General features: G+C 38.5%; 2 protein-coding genes across 2 annotated transcripts in view; one reads left to right on the top strand and one right to left on the bottom strand.

Annotated features, from left to right (window-relative positions):
- Positions 1-1,415: 1,415 nt before the first annotated feature.
- Positions 1,416-13,269, top strand: sash3 (SAM and SH3 domain containing 3). The gene is made up of 8 exons (XM_017698340.2): positions 1,416-1,620; positions 3,797-3,889; positions 7,256-7,390; positions 8,912-9,059; positions 9,154-9,296; positions 9,580-9,792; positions 10,382-10,526; positions 12,356-13,269. The coding sequence occupies exons 1-8, from the start codon at positions 1,558-1,560 to the stop codon at positions 12,565-12,567; spliced, it is 1,152 nt and encodes a 383-aa protein (XP_017553829.1). The 5' UTR covers positions 1,416-1,557; the 3' UTR covers positions 12,568-13,269.
- Positions 13,270-13,699: 430 nt separating this feature from the next.
- zdhhc9 (zinc finger DHHC-type palmitoyltransferase 9) overlaps positions 13,700-20,760 on the bottom strand; it is a 37,758-nt gene continuing 30,697 nt past the window's right edge. Inside the window, exons 8-9 of the mRNA XM_017698339.2 lie at positions 19,882-19,990; positions 13,700-16,402 (exon numbers count right to left, since the gene is read on the bottom strand). Of these exons, the coding sequence (XP_017553828.1) occupies positions 16,235-16,402; positions 19,882-19,990 (277 nt within the window). The 3' untranslated portion in view covers positions 13,700-16,234. The remainder of the gene's footprint in view (positions 16,403-19,881; positions 19,991-20,760) is intronic.

The raw sequence follows: 20,760 nt of genomic DNA, 5'->3' as shown, positions 1-20,760 counted from the left end.
GATGATGAAATACTTGTTGCAAAGAATGTAACAGTGGTGCCTCTCAATCTAGCCATTAAGTACCACCTTGTTCACTGGAGTCCATTTAGTGGAGTTGAATGCTGATTGATTGCACCAGTCAAGTCAGGTGGGGTTCAGATGTGGTTTAAAAGCTGAAAATTTCAATTTTGCTAAATTTTCTTGAAGAATTCACATGGTGGCTAATTTTGACCATCTCAGTTTCAGTACATTTATTATACAGCAGTCATGAAGATTTTTTTTAAATCCAAAATGTACCAAATTGGGGCCTTTACATTGATGTTTTAGTCTAAAATTTTATGAATTATGGTATCATTGGAAAGAACTTTAGGAAAATGTTCTCCTTGGGGATTAATAGTTTTGACCTTTTCTGTATATAAATGTGTTTTTGGCCACTTGACAACATAGTGGGTTTAGAGGGGCATGATGACTGAATAAATAAATGAAGTTGTTGCTGGGACTGCTAATCACGGATGCAATACCCAAACATGTCAAAATAAAAGAATATTAACAAATACTAACAAAATCTTAAGGAATGCTGGGAAGCTCCATGCCTGTCGGTACAATATTCAAAGACAGACTGCTCAATACTGAAAAAGTCAAAAAGATGCTTGACCTGTACTTGCCAAAATGCACCATTTTTGCAGCGTTTGCAGTATTTAAGGAATACAGTAGATTGCTATAAGTGGTTTCTCCATTTACATCAGTTCATTAAATCAAATGTCAGACAAGCACTGACAGACTGACTGTATAAGCCAATGGAGCTTTCAAAGTGTAGGCTTGTTCCAGTGACTGGTTATCATGCAGTGATGATAGTGAAGTTGTATTCCTGCCGCCATTAGTGTGGCGGTGAGAAACCAGTAGCTCAGTCTAACCGCCGGCAGCTCTCTTTTTGTCCCTTTGTACCCTTTTTGAAAAAAACGTAGGAGTAGATGAATTTTGAAAACTTAAAGTCATTTTGCACACAGAATGAGTCACCTCTGAAACTATGAAGTTTCCCCAGAGCAAGAGCTCACTTGTTCTGCTATTCGTCACACCAAAAAAAAGGCAAGATTAATCAAGTGACTATAAATGTTTATTCTGCTAGGGGAAAAGGATGACAATGCAAGAGCGTTTCGCGTGTTGTTGCATACAACACAGGAACTATCTCTCATAACAGTTTACGAAACGCCTGGGACATGACATTAGTGATGGTGTGATGTGTTTTCAAGAAACTGCATATAAGCAATGCCTTTGTTAAAGTGCTCTCATATAGATTTGTTTTACACAGGTATAAAACCACTTGGTCTACCAAATCCTACCCCTGAAAAAAAAGAAGTTCCTGTCTGGTCATGTGACTTCCTCTCACTCACAGTTCTCCACTCAGCAGAGCAGAGAGAAAGAACAGTTTTTTTTTCTCTTTCTTCCTCCTCTGGGTGCTTTTGTGAGCCGCTCTGACAGTAAGAGTGACAGGCGTTGGTGTAGGCTCAGCACAAGTTTCAGACCGCCACAGCTCCAATAGTGTGCTCCTCGATTAAAATCTCCCCCCTTCTGAGCATCATGTTACGGCGGAAACCTTCCAATGCCTCAGAAAAGGATCAGAACCAGGTGCAGAAGAAGAAGGTGAGACTTCTTCAAGTTGTTTTGTTGTGTGAGTGACCTTGTGGTGGATGTGCTGGAGATGAGGGCAAAAGTAAGGTCAAACATTGCTGTAAAGGCCTTCAGATGATATGAACTTTGGAGCTTTTGTTCAAGTTACATGGTCTGATTATGTCCATGATATCTGATTTTGAAAATTAAACTCTTTTGGCTGTAAGAGCAACATTAATTTGAGAGCCAATGCATTCAAGCTTCTGTATAACCTTGTCATGTACAGTCTTATAAAACATCTGTAATGACCCAGTGGTTAACTGTCTTGTATTGCTGCGTTGTCGCAAAAGACTATAGGGAATCTATGTCAGGCTCATATCATTGTCTCATTGTTCAGGTTGAGATGCATGGCTGCTCACTGTTTCCTGTAGAGACACAGACCATCGTCACACATCCTGAATTTATTCTTATCTCATAAGTGTCACAGTCAGTCTCTTCTGAGGCCCTTAATGAGGCTCCAATGTGACATTTACATCTGCGCTTCGGGCCCGCTCCGCTCCAGGGCTTTTCATTTGCAGGGAATCATTTGCACCTCCCACGCTTAAGCAACATGAACCCTTTTTCCACTTGATTGTCAGCTTTTGTTCATCAACCGCAAGTTTCAGTATTTCTCTCAACAAGGCCTGTAGGTGCACTACATTTTTCTGAAGCAGCTAGCAGCCCTAAAGGCCAACTGGCAACCTTTGAAGAGTGTATCTAGAAGAGCAGCACTGAAGGAGCTGAATGTACAGGCAGAAGACTTGGTTTTGAGGCTCTGTCTGCATACAAGGGGACCAAAGTCCCTTTGCCCTCTGTTTTTCCACAATGTCTATATGAAAGAACATACTAAGTCCAGGGACAGGCTCTAAATGTGCTTTCTCATGGTTGATAAAACACAGTGGTTCCTCTTGAGATGATGAGCAATGGTTTCCTCAGATATTTCTTGTGATTTGACTACATTACCAGTCACTACAACACCAAGAGACAATTATGTTTGCCATGTCTAGGTAAAACTACAACAAAACAAAACGATGTTTATTCAGTTTCAAAGTATGGTACAGTTTCACATCTGTTGAGAGGCTCTACTGCTTTCTGCTGGGAATGGAAAGTCAAGCTGAAAGATAAAACTATTGCTCTTATTTATATGGCAGATATGACAGCAGATAATCAGCATAATCACTATGAAACTGGCTCATCTACAGCCATTTATTTAAGCCAGTCAACATTACTGTGCATTATATGTTCTAAAAATTACATTACTTACATTACTTTCAGCATACATAGCAAGACTGTATGTATGTATATATTCATTTGTGGCCTTTTATAAAGTCTACCGTCTATGTAATGATTTGTATAAACACATAAAGATCCTTCAACCAAATGTAGCCCATAACCATTTACATTAACTAACATAATAGATTCACTTTCTGAACAGGGGTTTGCTGTTGTTCTGGTTCAGCATTGTGTGTTTTCGAAAGATGTGACGCCAGTAGTTTTCTCGGTAGAGTGTGGCTTCTTCTCTTATCTCCACCCATCATTCGTGCCACTGTTTCTCAGTACAGGAAGTGAGTATGTCACAGCCAACTTTTGCAAGCCAATCCCAGCTACACACTGCAGTGGCTCGACAGCAGGCTACTGATTTCAATATGTCCTAATGTCCTTGTCCTTTATGCTTAAAAGACTGACCATAGCTGTGTTTGGTACTGTGGTCAAAGCTTGTTCTCTCCATCATGTGCCAATGAACAAGTGCCATTTGTATGAGATGGTATGACCCATTCTTTTGCCGTAAGCCTATCTGTTCCAATTACAAATTACAATTACAAGTATACACCTAAAAAAAACTTCAAAAGACATATCAAAACCACAAATCACTTTTATTTGCTGAGTAAGATATAAGCAAAAATCACCATTCCCAGAAATCAGATTATCAGATTATCACCAGCAAATAAACCTGTCAGCAAAGACTGACATTTGCCAATAGAAGATGAGATTTTGTGTTGTTGGTGTTGTTGTTGTTGATATTAACTTTTCAGTCTAAATAGCAGTAATTTTTCATGTTAAACTTTTGACAGAATGTTATTTACTTCATTTGACAGTAGTATGAACCCCTGAGCGCCTTTTGGAAGTATATGTTGGCATTACTCATTTATGTGAGTGTGTGTGTCCACAGCTGACGCTTCAGAGATCCAGCAGCTTTAAAGACTTCATGAAGCCCAAACCGTCTTCACCTGTGGTGAATGCTGAGTTTACTCTGGAGGAGCCGGTGAGATTTCTGTTATTTTACATGTTGAGATTGCTTTTCTGGACACAGATTAGACCTCATTTTTGACTGATGACCAGAGACAGCTCTCCTCTGATATATATATATATATATATATATATATATATATATATATATATATACATATAGTGGCCCCAAAAGGGATTTGAATGTTTCAAAGTGTATTAAGTTCAATGCTTTAGGAAAAACATGTCAGATTAAATGATATTTGTTTTGGCAAAGTAATCTTTCAAAAGATTGTTGTTTCAATTTGAGCAGACGTCTTGCAGATGTGCATCCAAAATGCCTTTATACACTTCTGAGTTCATGATCCCCTCAGTGACCAGAAGCTTACTGTTACCCTGGTAGGAACATTCTACTCAATTAGGTCTCACAGTAAAAAAAATCTATTTAAAAAAATAAAGTCTTCAGACCTTAGATATTGACAAAGATGATGTCATGTTCTGTTTAAACTCAAGGCACTGGTTAAGACAGAAATAAGCTAAATACAAAATCGTTAATAGGGTACTTTCTATTGAGAGATGACTGTCCTAACACCTAAAATGTTAATTAATAACCTATAATTAGATTTATCCTGAGATTTAAATAAGATAAATAATAAATAAATAAATGCTGTCCCATGTTTTCACTTCACTAACGAAACACAAAGAGTTGTAGTCCATAGACAGAGCTTTATTTAAGCCACACCCCTGCATTTTAGAGCAGGAAGTGAGACTGTATCCCTGTCCCTCATGGCCACATGCTGAGCAATTAAATCCAATAGTTTTAGTGGTAAATGTGTCCCAAAGTCTGAAAATCAGTGTGTATCATTAAAACACATTTTCTGCAGTCAAGAAAATGTTTTTGTTTATGAAAACTTCTTTTGTAAAGCCATGTCACTAAAACTCTGAATACTGGCTAGTGTTTTTGAGTTCTGCTCAAAATGAGCTAAATTTGTCTGCAACATTTTGATAGTTTTGTTATTGATACTTTATTTATTTATAATATTTATTTTAATAAAATAAAAATAATTAAATTACAGGGTCACTCAAAACAAAAGGATTTTAACATAAAGTCCATGTGTCTGTAGCTCTGACTGTGAACTACATCAGCAGAATTTTCCTGTAAGAATAACAGCAACAAACTCTGACGATTCTCCACACACAGAGTCTACAGTCAGTTTGCTGTTTTTGCTAAAAGTGTTTTTTTTTTGTTGAACGTTTTATGAACTTGATCAAATTGTCCAGATACTTTCTGGGGCCACTGTGTATATCAGAATTTATGACAGTGTCTTATGTCTTGCCTTTCGAAACCTTTACATTCATCACTCTTTACACTATAGAAAAAAATGCATATCAATGTCTTTATAGTTAAATTATAATTACAAAAGCACTGATACACTTTTATGGTTAAAGTAAAATGATTATATTTATTGAATGTATTGAAATGTTACAATGTTTAAAAGGTTATCTGTAATGAAGGGTAAGTTAAAAACAGTTGCTGTTCTTGGTCACAGCAGACGTACTGCTAGGAGACAGAAACAGAAAGATCAGTTTGAGATTTAGCAGTGGCCTGTAAAACCACACTGACTCTATTTAAAATACCCAGGCAGGATATCATCTCTGTATGAGCTAGCCAAGCATAGAGCCTGAACGGTCTTCTGAAATATACACATCTAACACAGAAAAGAAATAGAGAAATAAATATGATGTATATTGAAAAGTATAGCATAGAGATCATTGATCATTTACCTCTTAAAACTCCTGGTTTATTACATCCTAAGACTTAGTATTCAGTTACTACATGAACTACGATGCTGACTGACTGAGTTATTCTTAAATTATTATCTTGAAACAAATATTAGTGTGACTTAAAAGTTTGGAGATGTAGACCAGTACTGGCCATGTAGGGCTTCATAATAGCTGGGGATTTCTATGTTTGGCTGTGTTTTTTAACATGTAGCGGAATTCAGTAACATCGGTCACAGTGGCTGGTCCCCTTCTGCAGAATGTGGTGGTGTGCAGGTCGTATCTTGCAGCAGCAGATAGTGTTAACTGCACTGCACAAAGCAGCAGCCTGGTTGACTCACTGTGGTAGTGACACAGTAACCGCACACTGTTGTAGGAAAAGGCCTAATCTGACTCCAGAGCTTCTCATTGCTCTGCGCTGCTGTTAACTGACGCGACTCATCATATCAGCTCATCATGCGCAGGTTCATGACACAAACAACAAAAAGTGTCATTCATAAGAACAGGCTGTGCCCAAAGTAGAATAGATTTAACACGTTTTGCTGAAATCACAAGTTAGATGAGGGAGGACAACAGGATGTTGAAGTTAGAAGGGCATTGGTTTAGAGTCCTGGGTGGACTCAAAGCTGAAACCCCATTAAAGCCTGAAAATGAAAGCAATCGAGGGAGGGGACAACAGAAAAAGAGGTAATGAGGAGTGTATATGGTTTGATGGTGATGAAACAGGAGGAACAACAGTGTTTAACTTCAGCTATTACATAACTCGATGTAGTGACATTATGGGAAAATCTAATCAAAAGAGAAAAGACTAAAGTGAACCAAAACCAGCACAATAAATGTTTCTAGGTGCACTGCATTCACTGCAAAAATGACACCTTACCTGGGTAAAAGAACTTAAATGTAGTCATTTTATATTTTCTCATTGTGAGATAGCCCTAAGAATATAATAAGATTATTCAACCTATTTCTAGATGTATTTTATCTAGTGCAATTAACATAATTAACATCTGCCAGCATAAGACTGTTTCTCTAGTTTAACTGTCCTAAAACAAGTAAGAAATATCTTGAAATAAGTTAAATAAGTTTAAATAAGTTAAATGATTGTATAATATTCTTTTAATAATCTAATAATGAGAAATATTAGATATACTGAAGATGATTTCACTTGCCAAGGTCATCTTTTGCAGTATTTATCATAAAACCTATAGATTACTGTATAATATGTTTGGTAAGCATTAAGTAGGATCTGTCCATCCCATTAAGTTTCTATCATGTTGGATACTGTTGCTGATTTGAGTTTTTAACATGAGTGAAATCCGAAGCTAAAATGTCTTTCTTAATGATCTCATGAGATTTTGAGTCTGCTTACATTAAAATGATGTGGACAAACATTCTAATGGTTAAATCTGTGTTTTGATATATGACTAATCCCAGTTTATTTGAATGGTACCCTTTTATGTGCTACAGCTCATAAGCAAATAAATCTTAATTCTCAGCAGTGGTATGGTTAGGGGTGGTTTATGGGTTGAGGTTAAGATCAGGGTTGGAGTACGTTAAAGGCGTTGGTTTAACATCTACAACCTGTGGACTGTCCTAATTGTGTGTTGCTGTATTCCTTAAGCTTCCGGAGGGTGCAGTCCAGGAAGACTCTGGAAAAAACAGTGGAAAGCTTGGGAAGAAATGGCGGAGCGTCATCACTCGCACCATGACCCGCAAGACGTCCAAGATGGTGCAGAAAGCTCTCGCAGAGGAGGGGGTGAGTTATCAACACACAACATGCAAATATCTGAATAAATCACTTTTCTTCATCAGAAAGGGGGAATTCACACTAGCGAGTATCATATTGACAAGCTGATTGAGTGGGTAGGTAGCATGTAAAGTGAAAAGAAGACATAAAACACTTGGCTTTGTCAGTTCTAGTAAAAAATGATTGTTGTTGAACCTTTACATTATAGTACTGTCCAAAAGTCAGAGACCACCTTTCACTTATTTCATTCCCACTTAAAATGGCCACAAGTTTTGACAAGATTAGACATAAAATACTCACTTGTATATGAAAAGGGAAAGAGGAGTTTCTGAAACTGTAGTTCAAATATGAGAGAAAATTGGAGTCTTAGCAACTGTGCGAGACCTGGCAGACCACTAAAACTGTCACCATCAGATGTACAGTACTTAAAACTTTCATCTTTGAGAGAAAGGAGAAAATCAAGCTACTTCAGATCTGAAAAAATCTACAGGTGTAGAAACCTGTATGAGAAAAAATAAGAAAGTTCAAAGGAAGAAGCTGCTGGTGTTGTCAGAACAGTGGAGGTCCAGACCTCAACATCACTTTGCATTGTGAGAAAATGCATCCAACTTCTAACAACTTCTAAGAACTTTGGAGGTGTGGAAAAACATCCCTCCGGATTTCTTTGAAAAACTGAAAGCAAGTCTCCTGAGAAGAGTGCAAGCTATAACAAAAGAAAGGGGTGGACACGCTCAATGCTAACAATTTTTTTGTGTTAAATGTTTTTTTCTGAAACTTGTACTAAAACCTCTTACAATGTCAGGCTTATTATATACTAAGGCTTATTATTCAGTAACTACAGGGACTTCCCTGCAAACTGTTTCAGCTATTAGGTTATAGAAGCTGCTTTGACTGGAAATTAAATCAATGAAGGTCTCTGACTTTTGCACAGTACAGAATGTGGAGGTTCTTTAAACACTCACACATCTCATTTGTAAAATCAATTGAAGGGTCCTTTATGGACTCGAAAATCATCCTCCTCTGTCCTCTGGCATCGCTTGCTCTGATTAATACAACACTCTGAACTCCTAAAATCAAAAGTTAATTATTCTAAATCTAATAAACAGTTGATTTGTGGCATCTGGGTTTCAGTGAATCAAGGAAAAGAGAGACCTAAAGGAGTCAGTATGACTGGCAATAGATTGATTATGCCTCCCCCTTCTGTACGAGAGTGGGAAATCTCAAGCAGTCAGGATTAAGATAAGACACATAGGCAAAAATGAACAATTTGATTGCACTTTTTTATAATATTACTATTTTGCACAAGAAGAAAAGCTATTTTGCATCTTTTGTTTAGTAAATTTCATTTAAAAAATAAAACATGTATTTTTCTGAACCAAACTTGTATAGTAAATCATTCTGTAGAATCAGTACATTGACAAGGTTGAAATCAGGACATCAATGCATACCTGAAAATCTGTGACTCAAGTTAAATACAGGCTTTTCACTAAATTCAAATGAGAAGATCTAAGGTTTATGCCTTTCTTCCAGATTGAGAGCGGGGAGGATGGCTCCATGTCCCCCATGTCCCCTTATGACGGATGGACTCCAGACCTGAGTGCTGGGAACAGGACATCTGTGTGCTCCAACAGTTCAGAGGATACCATCCATTCGCCGCTCTCTCGCCAGCTCTCTGGATGTAAGCCCTCTATTCAACCTGATTTCCACAATTATTTCACTCAAAAAGTTTCCTGAAACTGCTCAGAAGTCTGACTGTGTTGTTTGGTGCACAGGTGGGGACAGGCAAAGTCTGGACAGTGGCTTCAGTCAGAGAGACAGTATGGACAGCCCTTACACAGGACCTTTCTGCGGCAGAGCCCTCGTCCACACTGACTTCACCCCCAGCCCTTATGACATCGACTCTCTCAAACTGCAGGTCAGGTTCTTTCTATCATACAGCCTGCAGTTCAAAAGTATGAAATCACTGGACGTATTCATCGTTTTTGGTATTTTATAGAAAACAATAGCTTACAGAATGTTGATTTAAATATTCTAAACAAGGTATCAAAAAGTATTTGTAGATATCCACAACGCATGTAAAATGCATTTTCTATATTTGACCTCATCCAAAAAGCCTTTATTGAAAAAAAGTTGAAGTGGTCAGTTGAAATGGTTTGTATTTTGGTATTAAGTACTGATGTGTGCTGTCTGCTACACAGAAAGGGGATATCATCCAGATAATTGAGAAACCACCCGTTGGCACATGGACTGGTAAACTCAATAACAAAGTGGGCTCCTTCAAGTTCATCTATGTCACTATGCTACCAGAGGAGGACACGCCGCCAAAGAGGAAGAGGTGCCAAAGCCAGGGCCGTCGCAACAAACCCAAACCCAAAACCCTGGAGGAGGTTCTGGAGAGGATCGGCCTCACTGTAAGCTTCCACTCATCACCAGTACATTCACACAATATACACTGATCATTAATAACATGTTACTTAAACCTTGAACATAACACTGACCTTAACATGCCATAAACATGTCATATGCATGTCACGATAGATTGGGTCCAGTAATATTACAGGGTCATGTAATTGCTAATAATTGCCATGACAAGTTGTAATATTTGATATCATGATGGCTAACTAGATTAAACTGGGGTACATAGGTAACAACAGTTCAACTCAGCAGTGATAGTGAAGTGTTTAAAACCCCCAATAAATGCCTGACGTCTGATACACTCATACCTGCACAACCTTTCCACTACCTTACCAGTGAGCTGAGAACGGTCCACTACCCAAATGATATCTGATCAGTGGTCCTATGCTGGTCCTTTTCCATTGATGGACAGGGTAGATGGTGGATATCAAATTGTGCAGCAACAGATGGGCTCCAGTTAGTAACTATAAACCTACTAAAAATGCACGTAAATGGCAGACAACTAATACCTAATTAACTGTCTACTCGTGAATCACACTGTGACAAACTCCTGTTAACAGTTGGTTGACTCCTCTGTGTGTCCAGGAGCTTGGAAATCTTCTCTCCATGCATGGTTTCCAGAGTCTGGAGGACTTTGGAGGGCTGAAAGAATCTCACCTGAATGAGCTCAACATCACAGACCCTGAACAGCGTGTGAAAATACTGACAGCTGCCGAACTACTTCATGACTGTACGTCCTTTTCTGTTTCTCTGTGCATTGTGATTTATCTGAACAGCACAGTCTTTTAATAATCAAACTGTAGGTGAAACCTCAGCAGTCTTTCCAGTAAGGTAGAATAATTTTATCACTTGGGATGGTGCCATGAGACTAGATGAAGCTAAAGTCCATGTAAAAGCAGCTAATGCCTCAGCAGTATTAAGAAGGAAATACTGTTCACAGGTGTTTGATTTTGTTGCTTTTATATTCCACGCACACTGCTACTGCTAGCAAGCCATCTTGTTGGAAATCTACTTTAGACCTTGGATGCATATTTCGGTCTTTCTTTCAAGCAGCTCATTAGGCTTAATTTGAATATTCCCCCTCTGCACTCGTTCCTTGTTAAGCTTGTTGCTGTGTGGTTGGATTGAAGCCCAGCAGTCATGTACACCAACATGTTTCACACTGCTAATTGGACAGCCTGCTGCCTGTTGACCGTGTCCTGCTTATTAGAAGTTTAGCTTTCTATAAACGTTCTCGTGTCAAGTCCCCAGAGGCCTGTTTCAGTAAAAGACTGTGGGAATTTGTGGAGCGAGAAACCAATAAGCAAGAGTCTGGCAGCTAGTGATGAACGTTTCAATAGTCCTGTATGTTTTCAATACTACAACATCCTGAGTTTACTAAAAGTCAGTATGTTTAGGTTTCAGTTCTTGAAGCTATTTAAAATAGTGTAGTACTACTTCAGTGTTGCATTCTGCTTATAAGCATATCGATTTGCTCATGCCTATTTGATTTGAATGTCTAGGCATGGTAATGAGAGTTTTATTCAGTAATATATGTGACCTAATACTTTTAGAAATGAGGTATAATCAATTTTGTGTGTTAAGTTCTATATCATGGAAACCAAATTTGCCTTGATTTCTTTTAGAGCTGCCCTTGTTAGTCCCAGAACAGGGAAATGTTACTTCTGCATTTTAACTTCTGCACCATGAAACACATCACATACACACTAGTAAATGCACACACACTAGGGGGCAGTGAGCACCCTTGCCTGAAGCAGTGGGCAGCCCTATCCACAGTGCTCAGGGAGCAGTTGGGGGTTAGGTTTCTTTCTCAAAGGCACTTCAGTCTGCCCCTTTTTTAATGTTGTCTGTAAACATTATCAATGTTTAAAAACAAGCCGTTAACCCCACCAGTCCATTTAGTCCATATATGGAGACCAAACTGCAAAAACAGTTTGTTTTGAATTCAGTTATTTTTGTGATGTCACCAAACAGTGCATTTACATGTTCTGCTTACAAACGTTTAGCCCTGCCCATTCATGCTGAAGTTATAAGTAGTGTCTCAGTCTGGACTGCTTTTTCAAGGCAAGGCAGCCAGTCAGCATAGGTGTCATTTACATGCATCAGTCTTAGGATACAGTAACAAAAACAGCCTCTTTAATTATGACATAGAAAAGGTGGCTGGAAAATGACCATGTAAAGGTTCATTATGAAGTGGAATAAAATTAAGTAGAAGAAAAATGTAAGCTAGGAGTTTTTTCAATACAAAGGATTGAATGTTAGACTATATTGTATCTACTGACTGTTCTCTTCAGAACACATTGAAAGAGGCCACATTTAAATGAGTGCTACTTATTTGTGTGTGTATTGACAAAAAACCCACTGAATTAAAACATTTGAATTGTTAAGTAAACTATAACAACCTGATATTTAACTCTGTTCAGTCCTACAAACACTGGATGTTCAGATAAGTGTTTTTAGTTTTTGTCCATAAGCATTGATACCACACTTTTTGTCAAAATTCTGCTACCATGACAACCCCACTGGCCGCTGAGTGAAATTTCTGGGTTTTTTTGGCAGCCGAGGGAGAGTCTGATGAAGATGAGGAAAGGCCAGAGGAGAAGGCTGATATGCCACGTGACTCAGGCTGCTACGAGAGCACGGAAAACCTGGCCAATGGGCGCGAGGAGGTCGAGCCGGAGCCTGAAGCTGAAGGTGAGGTAGAAACAGCCAAACAGGTGGACGAGGTTCAGGAACAGCTGCAGGAACTGACCGTGGAAGAGGGTTCTTGAGAGCTACACAGCAAAGCATCACTGCTTAATTCCACCAGCTGCCCTCTCTGGGCCTCCCTTCACCTCACTGAGGGATTAAAGTGCTCGTTGGGGCTTGTAGCAATCCGACTCCATGCCAGACCTCAGATGCACAGTCGTGTAGACTAAACGGCAGGGAATTGACTGTAATGTCTGATTTGTATTTGAAGCTGCAAAGAGGCTTTTGAAGTGTACTCACTGGATGGACAGCGCCACTTTCATGCAGTTGTTGTGTTTCTGTTATTCTGGTAATATATTTCAAGAGCCTTTCAAGAGCTTTTACATGAATTGGACTGTGTACATATAAAGAGAACACGTACAGTGGCGCTTTAGTACTTTGGCCATTATTTGGGTTTGCCAGTACTAGAGCTATTTTTTATCTAGTTTTACTTGAGTTTTCCTACTACATAACATAAATTGTATTTTAAAACATTTTCTCTATGAATGTATATTATTTGATGTTAGTGGTATGAATTTCTTACAGATTTTTTTTACTTATTTACAAGACAATGTGTAATGTGTTAGTGTGCTGATTGTAGTCTTTAGTCTATACATGTTTAACCACCAACATATATTACTGTATATATGTTTTTCATTATACATTTTTGTGTTCTCTACTGTATTGTCTTTTCTTTCCTGACTGTCATATAGAGTCTGTAATTTGTTTTTTGTTCTTTGTGGTTTTTAATAAATCTTTCAAAAAATAGTCTCCCTTGAGAAGATTATACACTATTGTATATTAGTGTATATACAGTATACACTGAAGTATACAGACAGCTCTTTTAGTGAATTCAGCCATGGTTAAGTGCACACCCACACTGTATAATCTACTTGACATGGTGACTTTAGGCTCTTGTGTAGCTGATCCAGTATATCCCATTCTATTGCCAATGCCCCCTGTTTGTGACCCAGATCTATTCACCCGACATCAGTACCTGACCTCCCTAATGTTCTGGTTGAATGCAATCAAATCTTCACAGCAATGTTTCAACATCTCTTCTGAGAAGGCTGTACACTAGTAGAGGTAGTTAGTACAGCAAAGAGGGCACAAACTCCCTATAATATCCTTTGACGAAATGGGCCAACCACTATGTATGACACAATGACAATGTGATAATAAGACATTGTATAATTTAATGAACATACACACACACACACACACCGATCCAGCATGTAAAAAGAAGTGAGAAGTAAGTATGAGAGAATCACAGTGTCAATACAAAGAAAAGTGAACATAAATCAACCTGTGATGCCTTATACAGTATACATTCTACATTTGTAAACATATCTAGAGCCGACCTTCCTTTGCTAATTTTTCAATACATTTTAACCCCTACAATGACTTGGCATTAGGTTGTTTAATTGATTGATTTTTTGATTGACCATTATTTTAAGCTGAACCATGAAATGAACACTGTTAATCCCGCTGGCCTGCTGATTAAAGAATAAAGAATATTTATATTGAAGAATATTAACATTAATATTGACTCCTACTACGAAATTGGCAAAAAACGTATCAAAATAGCTCAGAGTTTGCTAAAATGTTAAATGCACATCACGCATTTCAGTGGTTTGTAACCGTGATCTGCTGTTGGTGGTCAAAGGCCTCTGATAAAGCAGAACCAGAATCTGACCTGTCAGTTGCAGCAATTTTTTACTGGTGCTTGAAGGTACAGATCCAGAGTACTACTCAACTGAAAAAAGCAACTTAGATGACTCAAAAACAGCTCTGAAAATTATATAGGAAACTAGCTGTTAACATGCAAATGTATCCATAAATATCAGCAAATTTTCTCTTGGTAAAAGTTCTCCCTCTCTCTCTCTCATTCTCTCCCACTCTCGCTCACACTCTCACATATATTTACAGAGAGAGAGAGAGAGAGAGAGAGAGAGAGAGAGAGAGAGAGAGAGAGAGAGAGCCCATCAGTTCCAAATCTTTTCACAGAAATCACAAATACTGACTGCTTGCTCTCTTCCTTTTGAATCTTAAGAGACAAATTCTGCTTGGTCATATTTCTCAAAAAAACAAAGTGTAATCACATATTGCCCCACCCCATTCCAATTAGCACAAAAAAGGGAGAAGAAGAAGAAGAAAAGGAACAATATGACAAAAAAGGTTTCATCCAGCACACAATATTCCACAGGCTTCTGTGAATTCTGTGAATTTGCAATCGTTCATCATTTAACACCTAGAACATCCTTCCACTAAAACTTTGCTTAAGCATACACACAGAGAGGCACCTACTCTAGCTTACAAAGAAAGAATAAAATGCATTGAAAGAAAAGACACTCGCACAGATCACAGACTAGCATGGGTTAAATATGTTGCCTACATCATTTGATGCATCTTCGATCTCTTGTAAACACTCTTCAGTTCCCAGGGCCTGGCGTCTCTCAGATGATGAAAATTTTGTGAACTAAATCCCATCTACTCTTTCTCCAGCTTTGCTGCTCACAGCGGGGATCTGTCAGCTCTGAGTGATCATCACTCACTCACAGGAGGGACAGAAGGAAAAAGAAAATAACAGGAATACTGAGAACAAAAATTGCCTACAGGGAAAAGACCAGGAGAGGATGAGGATGAATGCAGTAGGAGGGTGCACAGTCACCAGGTGAATGAGGCAAATTCAGCCACTTCTTGTAGAAGATCCACAACTTACTTTACACTATATACATTTATACCATGGCTTTCTTTGTTTTTACTTTTTTTTTTTTTGCTTGTCAGCGTATCATTGGTGTTCTGTCAAACAAAAAAGCCAACTCTTTAATACTCAACATAGAATATTTAGTACTATGACATGAAAATCTGAAGTGTTTCTCTGCGAATGGCCTTAGTTGTCTGAGATAGTGCAGCTTTCAGATAAGGCACTGTTACTAGTGTCTGTCGACAACAGGCCGGCTTCGCTGAAACACAAGAGATGCCTGTGAGTGGCCTTCATGTACTGACCTGAAACATTTCATATTGAATGCAGGTCTCAGTAAAGCACAGATGCTTTTGACATTAAAGAAAACAGGTGAGTTAACTTACTGTTGCCTAAATTAATGCTTTAAAACAATAATAAGATGATGTAGGAAGCAGGGAGGTGTGCGGTTACGCCTATGGGGAACCACAGCCAAAGCAAATTCATATTCAGTCCAATGTCAATGTGTCCGGTCTGATCATAGGTCAACCGTTCATATTTAATCGAATCCTGCACGACAGTTCTCACCATCTTCAAAGCCATTTCTGTGTTGCATAGGACCTGTTGCACCAAGTACTACAGAATCTAGAATTGCATGTTCTACAGGGTTTAGATTAGTTCAAATGGATGGAACATCAATGAATGGTAAATGGCCATTCAGGAACAAGTAATGCCACTTGAAGGAAAGCATTGCAGGTAGACAGTCAACAAAACACGAGTCAGTTTGTACGTGTTTGTGTCATGCAGCGTTTTAGAGAAAAAGGGAGTGGTGGCGAGGCGCCTCCAGGAGCCTTCAACAGTGAGGGAGTGGCCGCTTTGAGAGGCTGTTCATCTGGACATGGGCACTGAAGAACAGACACTGCTCTGAGCCTCAGAGTCTCATTCAGAGTCTCTCTCTGACACTTTTTCCACAGTTTAAATGTGTGAGTTCCTTAACAGACGAGTGTTTAAAGGTATGTGGCAAAGACCTAGTGGGCAGACTCCTTGACAACAATGGGGGCAGGGGATACTTTAGGGCCAGAGTCCCTAGGGCTGGACACTTTCTCCTCTTTCGTGGTCTTCTGGGCAGCTGCAGCAATACTGGGCTTGGCCTCGTCAGGAGTGTGCTCGTTAGGGATCAGTGGAGCCGTGGTTTTCTGCAGAATAGAGAGAGCCGCAGTTAGCACACCAGGAACTCAGTGATGAGCATAAACCAGTGGCAGAACATCTTTAATAATATGGTGGACTAAGAAAAGAAAATCTGCCTCACTGCAATGAGTCAGTGAGTGACTGCATTCATATGAGGACTGATGTCTTAAAGAAGAAATGCACCAATTTTGAAACGTTTCTGTGTAAATTGTTAAGACGTGAAGACACTTGCTGTGGAGAAACTTGCCTTGTCAGAACTGTTCACAGAGGTAGTGATAATAACCAGACGTGTGAAGCTTTTGACATCACTAGAAGCTCCTCATGGAAAATTATTATGTGAAATGGTTATAGTTATGTTGCCTGATAACTGAGATTTATTTTTGAGGTAAAGTTTTGGCTGATTTTTATTTTTTTTGTATTTCTTTTTCTACCCAAGTTTTGTAATGGCCAGTTCCAACTGCTACTGATAAACATCAAGCTTATTTTTACATTTGTATGAATTTCATTAAATAAACCTTTCTAAACCCTCCAACGCAATATATACATTTGGTGTCTGTTAACTGCCTCTTCACAAAGTTGCTGTTTTCAGGCTGAAACTTACAGAATAAAAGTCCTGGGCTAGAAACATTAGCAGAGGTAGTAGACCAATAGTGTTTGTCTGTTTACCTAAAATACTGACTACTTCTTTCTGTGTAAATAATAATTATCATTTATTATGGCTTTCTGTGGTGTCAATATGGTTTTAATTTAACATACTAATGGCAAAATGCTGAGTGACACATTGTGGCATGCTGAAAAATTGAACAGTACTTGGAGTTGTTGCACTGGCACATGTTAATGCTGAATGTTGACGGCGGTGTGCCCATCTTGATTTAAGACCACGGTTTTGAATTTTTAGACCCTGCTTGAACAAACTTGTCTGGTGTGTGTTTGCCGTAAAATAATGGCTCCTTCAACTAAACAGTACATAATGTGCAGCGTTCCCTACTGGTAAATTATTTGTGGAGAGAATCCAAAATTTCTGAATTTTCCCGGCCATGGATGACCAGGGATTGAACTCCCCATCTATTGACAATAGCACATTTAAGTAAACCATATTTGTGACTGGATACATGCAGAGGGCTGTGAGACAAGACATTTTTGGGATTTACCATTATCAAGATTTCACATAAAACTCAAAATGTGTACATTCACTAGTCATTCTGGCTAATAAATAAAATAGATATAGTCGTGTTGCACACATCACAACCCCTGGTTTCTCCACTGCAAGGAAAATCACGAGAGTCAGTCAATTTCTCTACAATTCACTTCATACCACTCTGAATGGCTATGTTTGCATCTTAATGCCCAAAAGTATTCAATTAGCCAAGACAACGTTTGGTGTCTGAAGTTTGCTTCTGTAGATTTGCACTGAAGCTACAAAGTAATGTAGCTACCAAGTAAAGGAAGATTAAATTCTATTATGTAGCACTGTGTAAACCGCAGCTTTGATTGATACTGACTTTAATAGTCTAGAACAAAAACAAAACTAATACAAACCTAAAAGAAAAAAGAAAAACCTAAAACCATGGTGTTGTCTTTAAGTTTACAATTTGACTAGGGTTGGCAAAGGGGTGTTAGGTTGACAGATCAATGTTCACAGACGTTTTTGCAATGTTAATGAGTGAATGGGGATGGGCATTTCGGTTGGAGTGTTGTTCCATTGAAAGCAAAACAACTCTCACCTTAAATGCACAAACACCCGGCCCACAGCCAGGTGGAAGCCAATTAGGTTATAAAAATTCTGGGGTGGAATCTGGATTGGCTAGATTTTAAGGACAGCAGTGGCCACTCCAGCCACCCCTTTAAAATTGCGTATGATTTAAACAGGGGCATCACATGACTGCCCGTTTCAGTCGAGAGTCATAAATAATGGTATCTTGTATAAGCTTTTCCATTCTGTTACCCCTAAGTGTAAAAACAAATACACTAACAAATACAATAATAATAATAATAATAATAATAATAATGCTGAAGCTCTGTATTGTTATGAGGGCACGCTGAAGGAGGTCAAGCTCGATTTGGACTCTTAGGTTGCTTCTTGTTTTGCCTCCTCCTCACATTGAGCAGTGCTCTTGATTTTCACGGAGTTTGACACTCCTACTCAATCCAGTCTTTTAACATGTGTAAATGAATACCTGAAGTTGAAATACATTTTTGCCAGACTTAGATGATCCAGAAGATTCGAAGCAATTCCAACTTTTGTGAGGACTTGTTTATTAGAGTTTTTATATGTTACATCATTCAAACTGAGCATTTGAATCTTTCCATTGGGTTTAAATCTAAAAAGTTGCCAGATTAGAGTACGAGCAATTTTTCTTCTGATCGCCTTCCGGCATTTTATTTACATAGTTTAAAAAAGTATTTTAAGAGGATACTTATGTAAATGCAAAACCAACAAGAAAACTGAAAGTACAGTTACACATTTTTATCACTTAAAAAGAGTGAATTCAAGAGTTAAATGGCAAACATGAGCAATTTGTGAAATGGTATAATTGGAGTCAATGTCACTGGATATGGTGGCAGTGTAACATCATGTAGGGATGATCAAATCATTATATTGTACAATCCTAATGCCTAAAACACACACTTCCTTCAAACCATACTGAGCTCTGACGTACTTAGATGGACAATAGAAAAGATCATTTGTGGGATCTAAGTGTCCATTTCTTCTAAGTTACACTAGCTTTGTAGCTCCAATGCAAGACTAAAGAAGAACATTTCGGGCAGCAAACATGCTCTGACTGATATGGACTGAGGAGTAAATTGTGTAAATAATACTTATAATCCACACAACTACTCTTTAAAATCTGCAGTGATTCATGTTTCAGTACCTGGGGCATCTAATCTCTCTCATAAGCACAACTGTTGAGCAGAGAGCATTTCCCTCCCATATTTTCCTGAGCCCACCTGTAGCAAGGCACCGAATCGGAAATGCCAACATGTGAGTCACTATATTGTGATTCTCAAACCTGCAAAAGGTCACCTGAATAAAATGTACTGCCTCACTGAGTGTCAGAGCCCACAGAATAACAGATCCCACAACAGAGAAAACACACACACTTAATATCTTCCACGGCTTTCAGAAACTTCCAGCACAGACCACATACGCGTGACCAAAGCAAATCGCAAAGCAAAACACTCGTGCCACTAAAGAAATTCAGTAAATTTATTCCTCTGTAGTGCAGAAATTGAAAATACCGAAACATTCTGTGCCTCCACCTGGATGTTTCACAAAGGTAAAAGCAACTGAATGTAATTTAAAACATCTATTAAACAACACCCCTTCTAACCTCTCTTCTCTACATCCACAGCTCCTTCCTCTTTCAGCAGACAGTCTAACTGATTTAGGCAGTAAACATTTTCTCTTATGCAGAGTCACTCCATCATGCACTCTGGCAACCTGGAACAACTTTTATGTTAAACACACTCAAACTACTGTTCTTACTGTGTTTGGTGTAACTGGGTTACTCTTGGTGGCTACAACATCAGAAGTGGGTGGAGAAGGTGTGGAGCTAAGAGAGTCTTCTGCCATCACCCCTCTTCTGTCCAGAACACTAGAGAGAGAGAGAGAGAGAGAGAGAGAGAGAGAGAGAGAGAAAAGAAAGAGGCAGAGAGACAAAAGCAGACAGAAAGGTAGAGACACAGACAAGATTTATATACATGTTAAATTATAAGATTTTAAGTTGGCTACTCCAACAGATTTTACCTGGGCATCATACTTTTGTTCATTTTTCATTTCATAGCATCTTACAAATCACATATGCAGTAAGGCTGGAATTATGTAATAATTTATCAATAATTATCGGTAACATGAAATTGTACACATGAGTGTTCTGTACTCCACGATCTGACAGTCCTGTTCTTACTTCACTTACTTCAAACAATATTTTTTACTCTTAATTATTGTTTATAGTATTCGTCATGAAGTTTTTTCACACCCAGTTGATTTTGAGATGAAAGGAGCAGATGTTATTTTTAATTAACTGAAACTTTTGCTCCCATAGACTTCCTAAGAAAATGGATTCATCAAGTAGCAATGGTGACCGTTATCATTTTTGTTTTAGCCAGTGTGACTTAAATCCACAGACACTGGTTAACAGACCATTCTGCTTCTGGTATGAAAGCATGCTTTTTTAAGGCACAGGGCTTTGCTGCCCCCTCTGGCACAAACGTAAACTGTTCTGAATGAATGTGTAAATACAAGTACATTTAAATTACACTAAATATCTGCATTTTACGTCAAATTACATTCTTCTGAATTATCCAAGCACAACATATAAGCAAGTAGTTAAGATTAGTTAACAACCTGATGTGGTTTAAAGAA

Source organism: Pygocentrus nattereri, chromosome 8 (genome assembly GCF_015220715.1).
Source record: "Pygocentrus nattereri isolate fPygNat1 chromosome 8, fPygNat1.pri, whole genome shotgun sequence".
NCBI lineage: Eukaryota > Metazoa > Chordata > Actinopteri > Characiformes > Serrasalmidae > Pygocentrus > Pygocentrus nattereri.
The sequence above is the reverse complement of the archived record's forward strand: the minus strand, read 5'-3'. Positions and strand labels throughout refer to the sequence as shown.

Coding starts and splice junctions, on each gene's coding strand:
- sash3 (XM_017698340.2), top strand. CDS start 1,558: ATGTTACGGCGGAAACCTTCCAATGCCTCAGAAAAGGATCAGAACCAG. Junction 3,890..7,255: donor AGTTTACTCTGGAGGAGCCG/GTGAGATTTCTG, acceptor GTATTCCTTAAG/CTTCCGGAGGGTGCAGTCCA. Junction 9,060..9,153: donor CTCTCGCCAGCTCTCTGGAT/GTAAGCCCTCTA, acceptor TTTGGTGCACAG/GTGGGGACAGGCAAAGTCTG.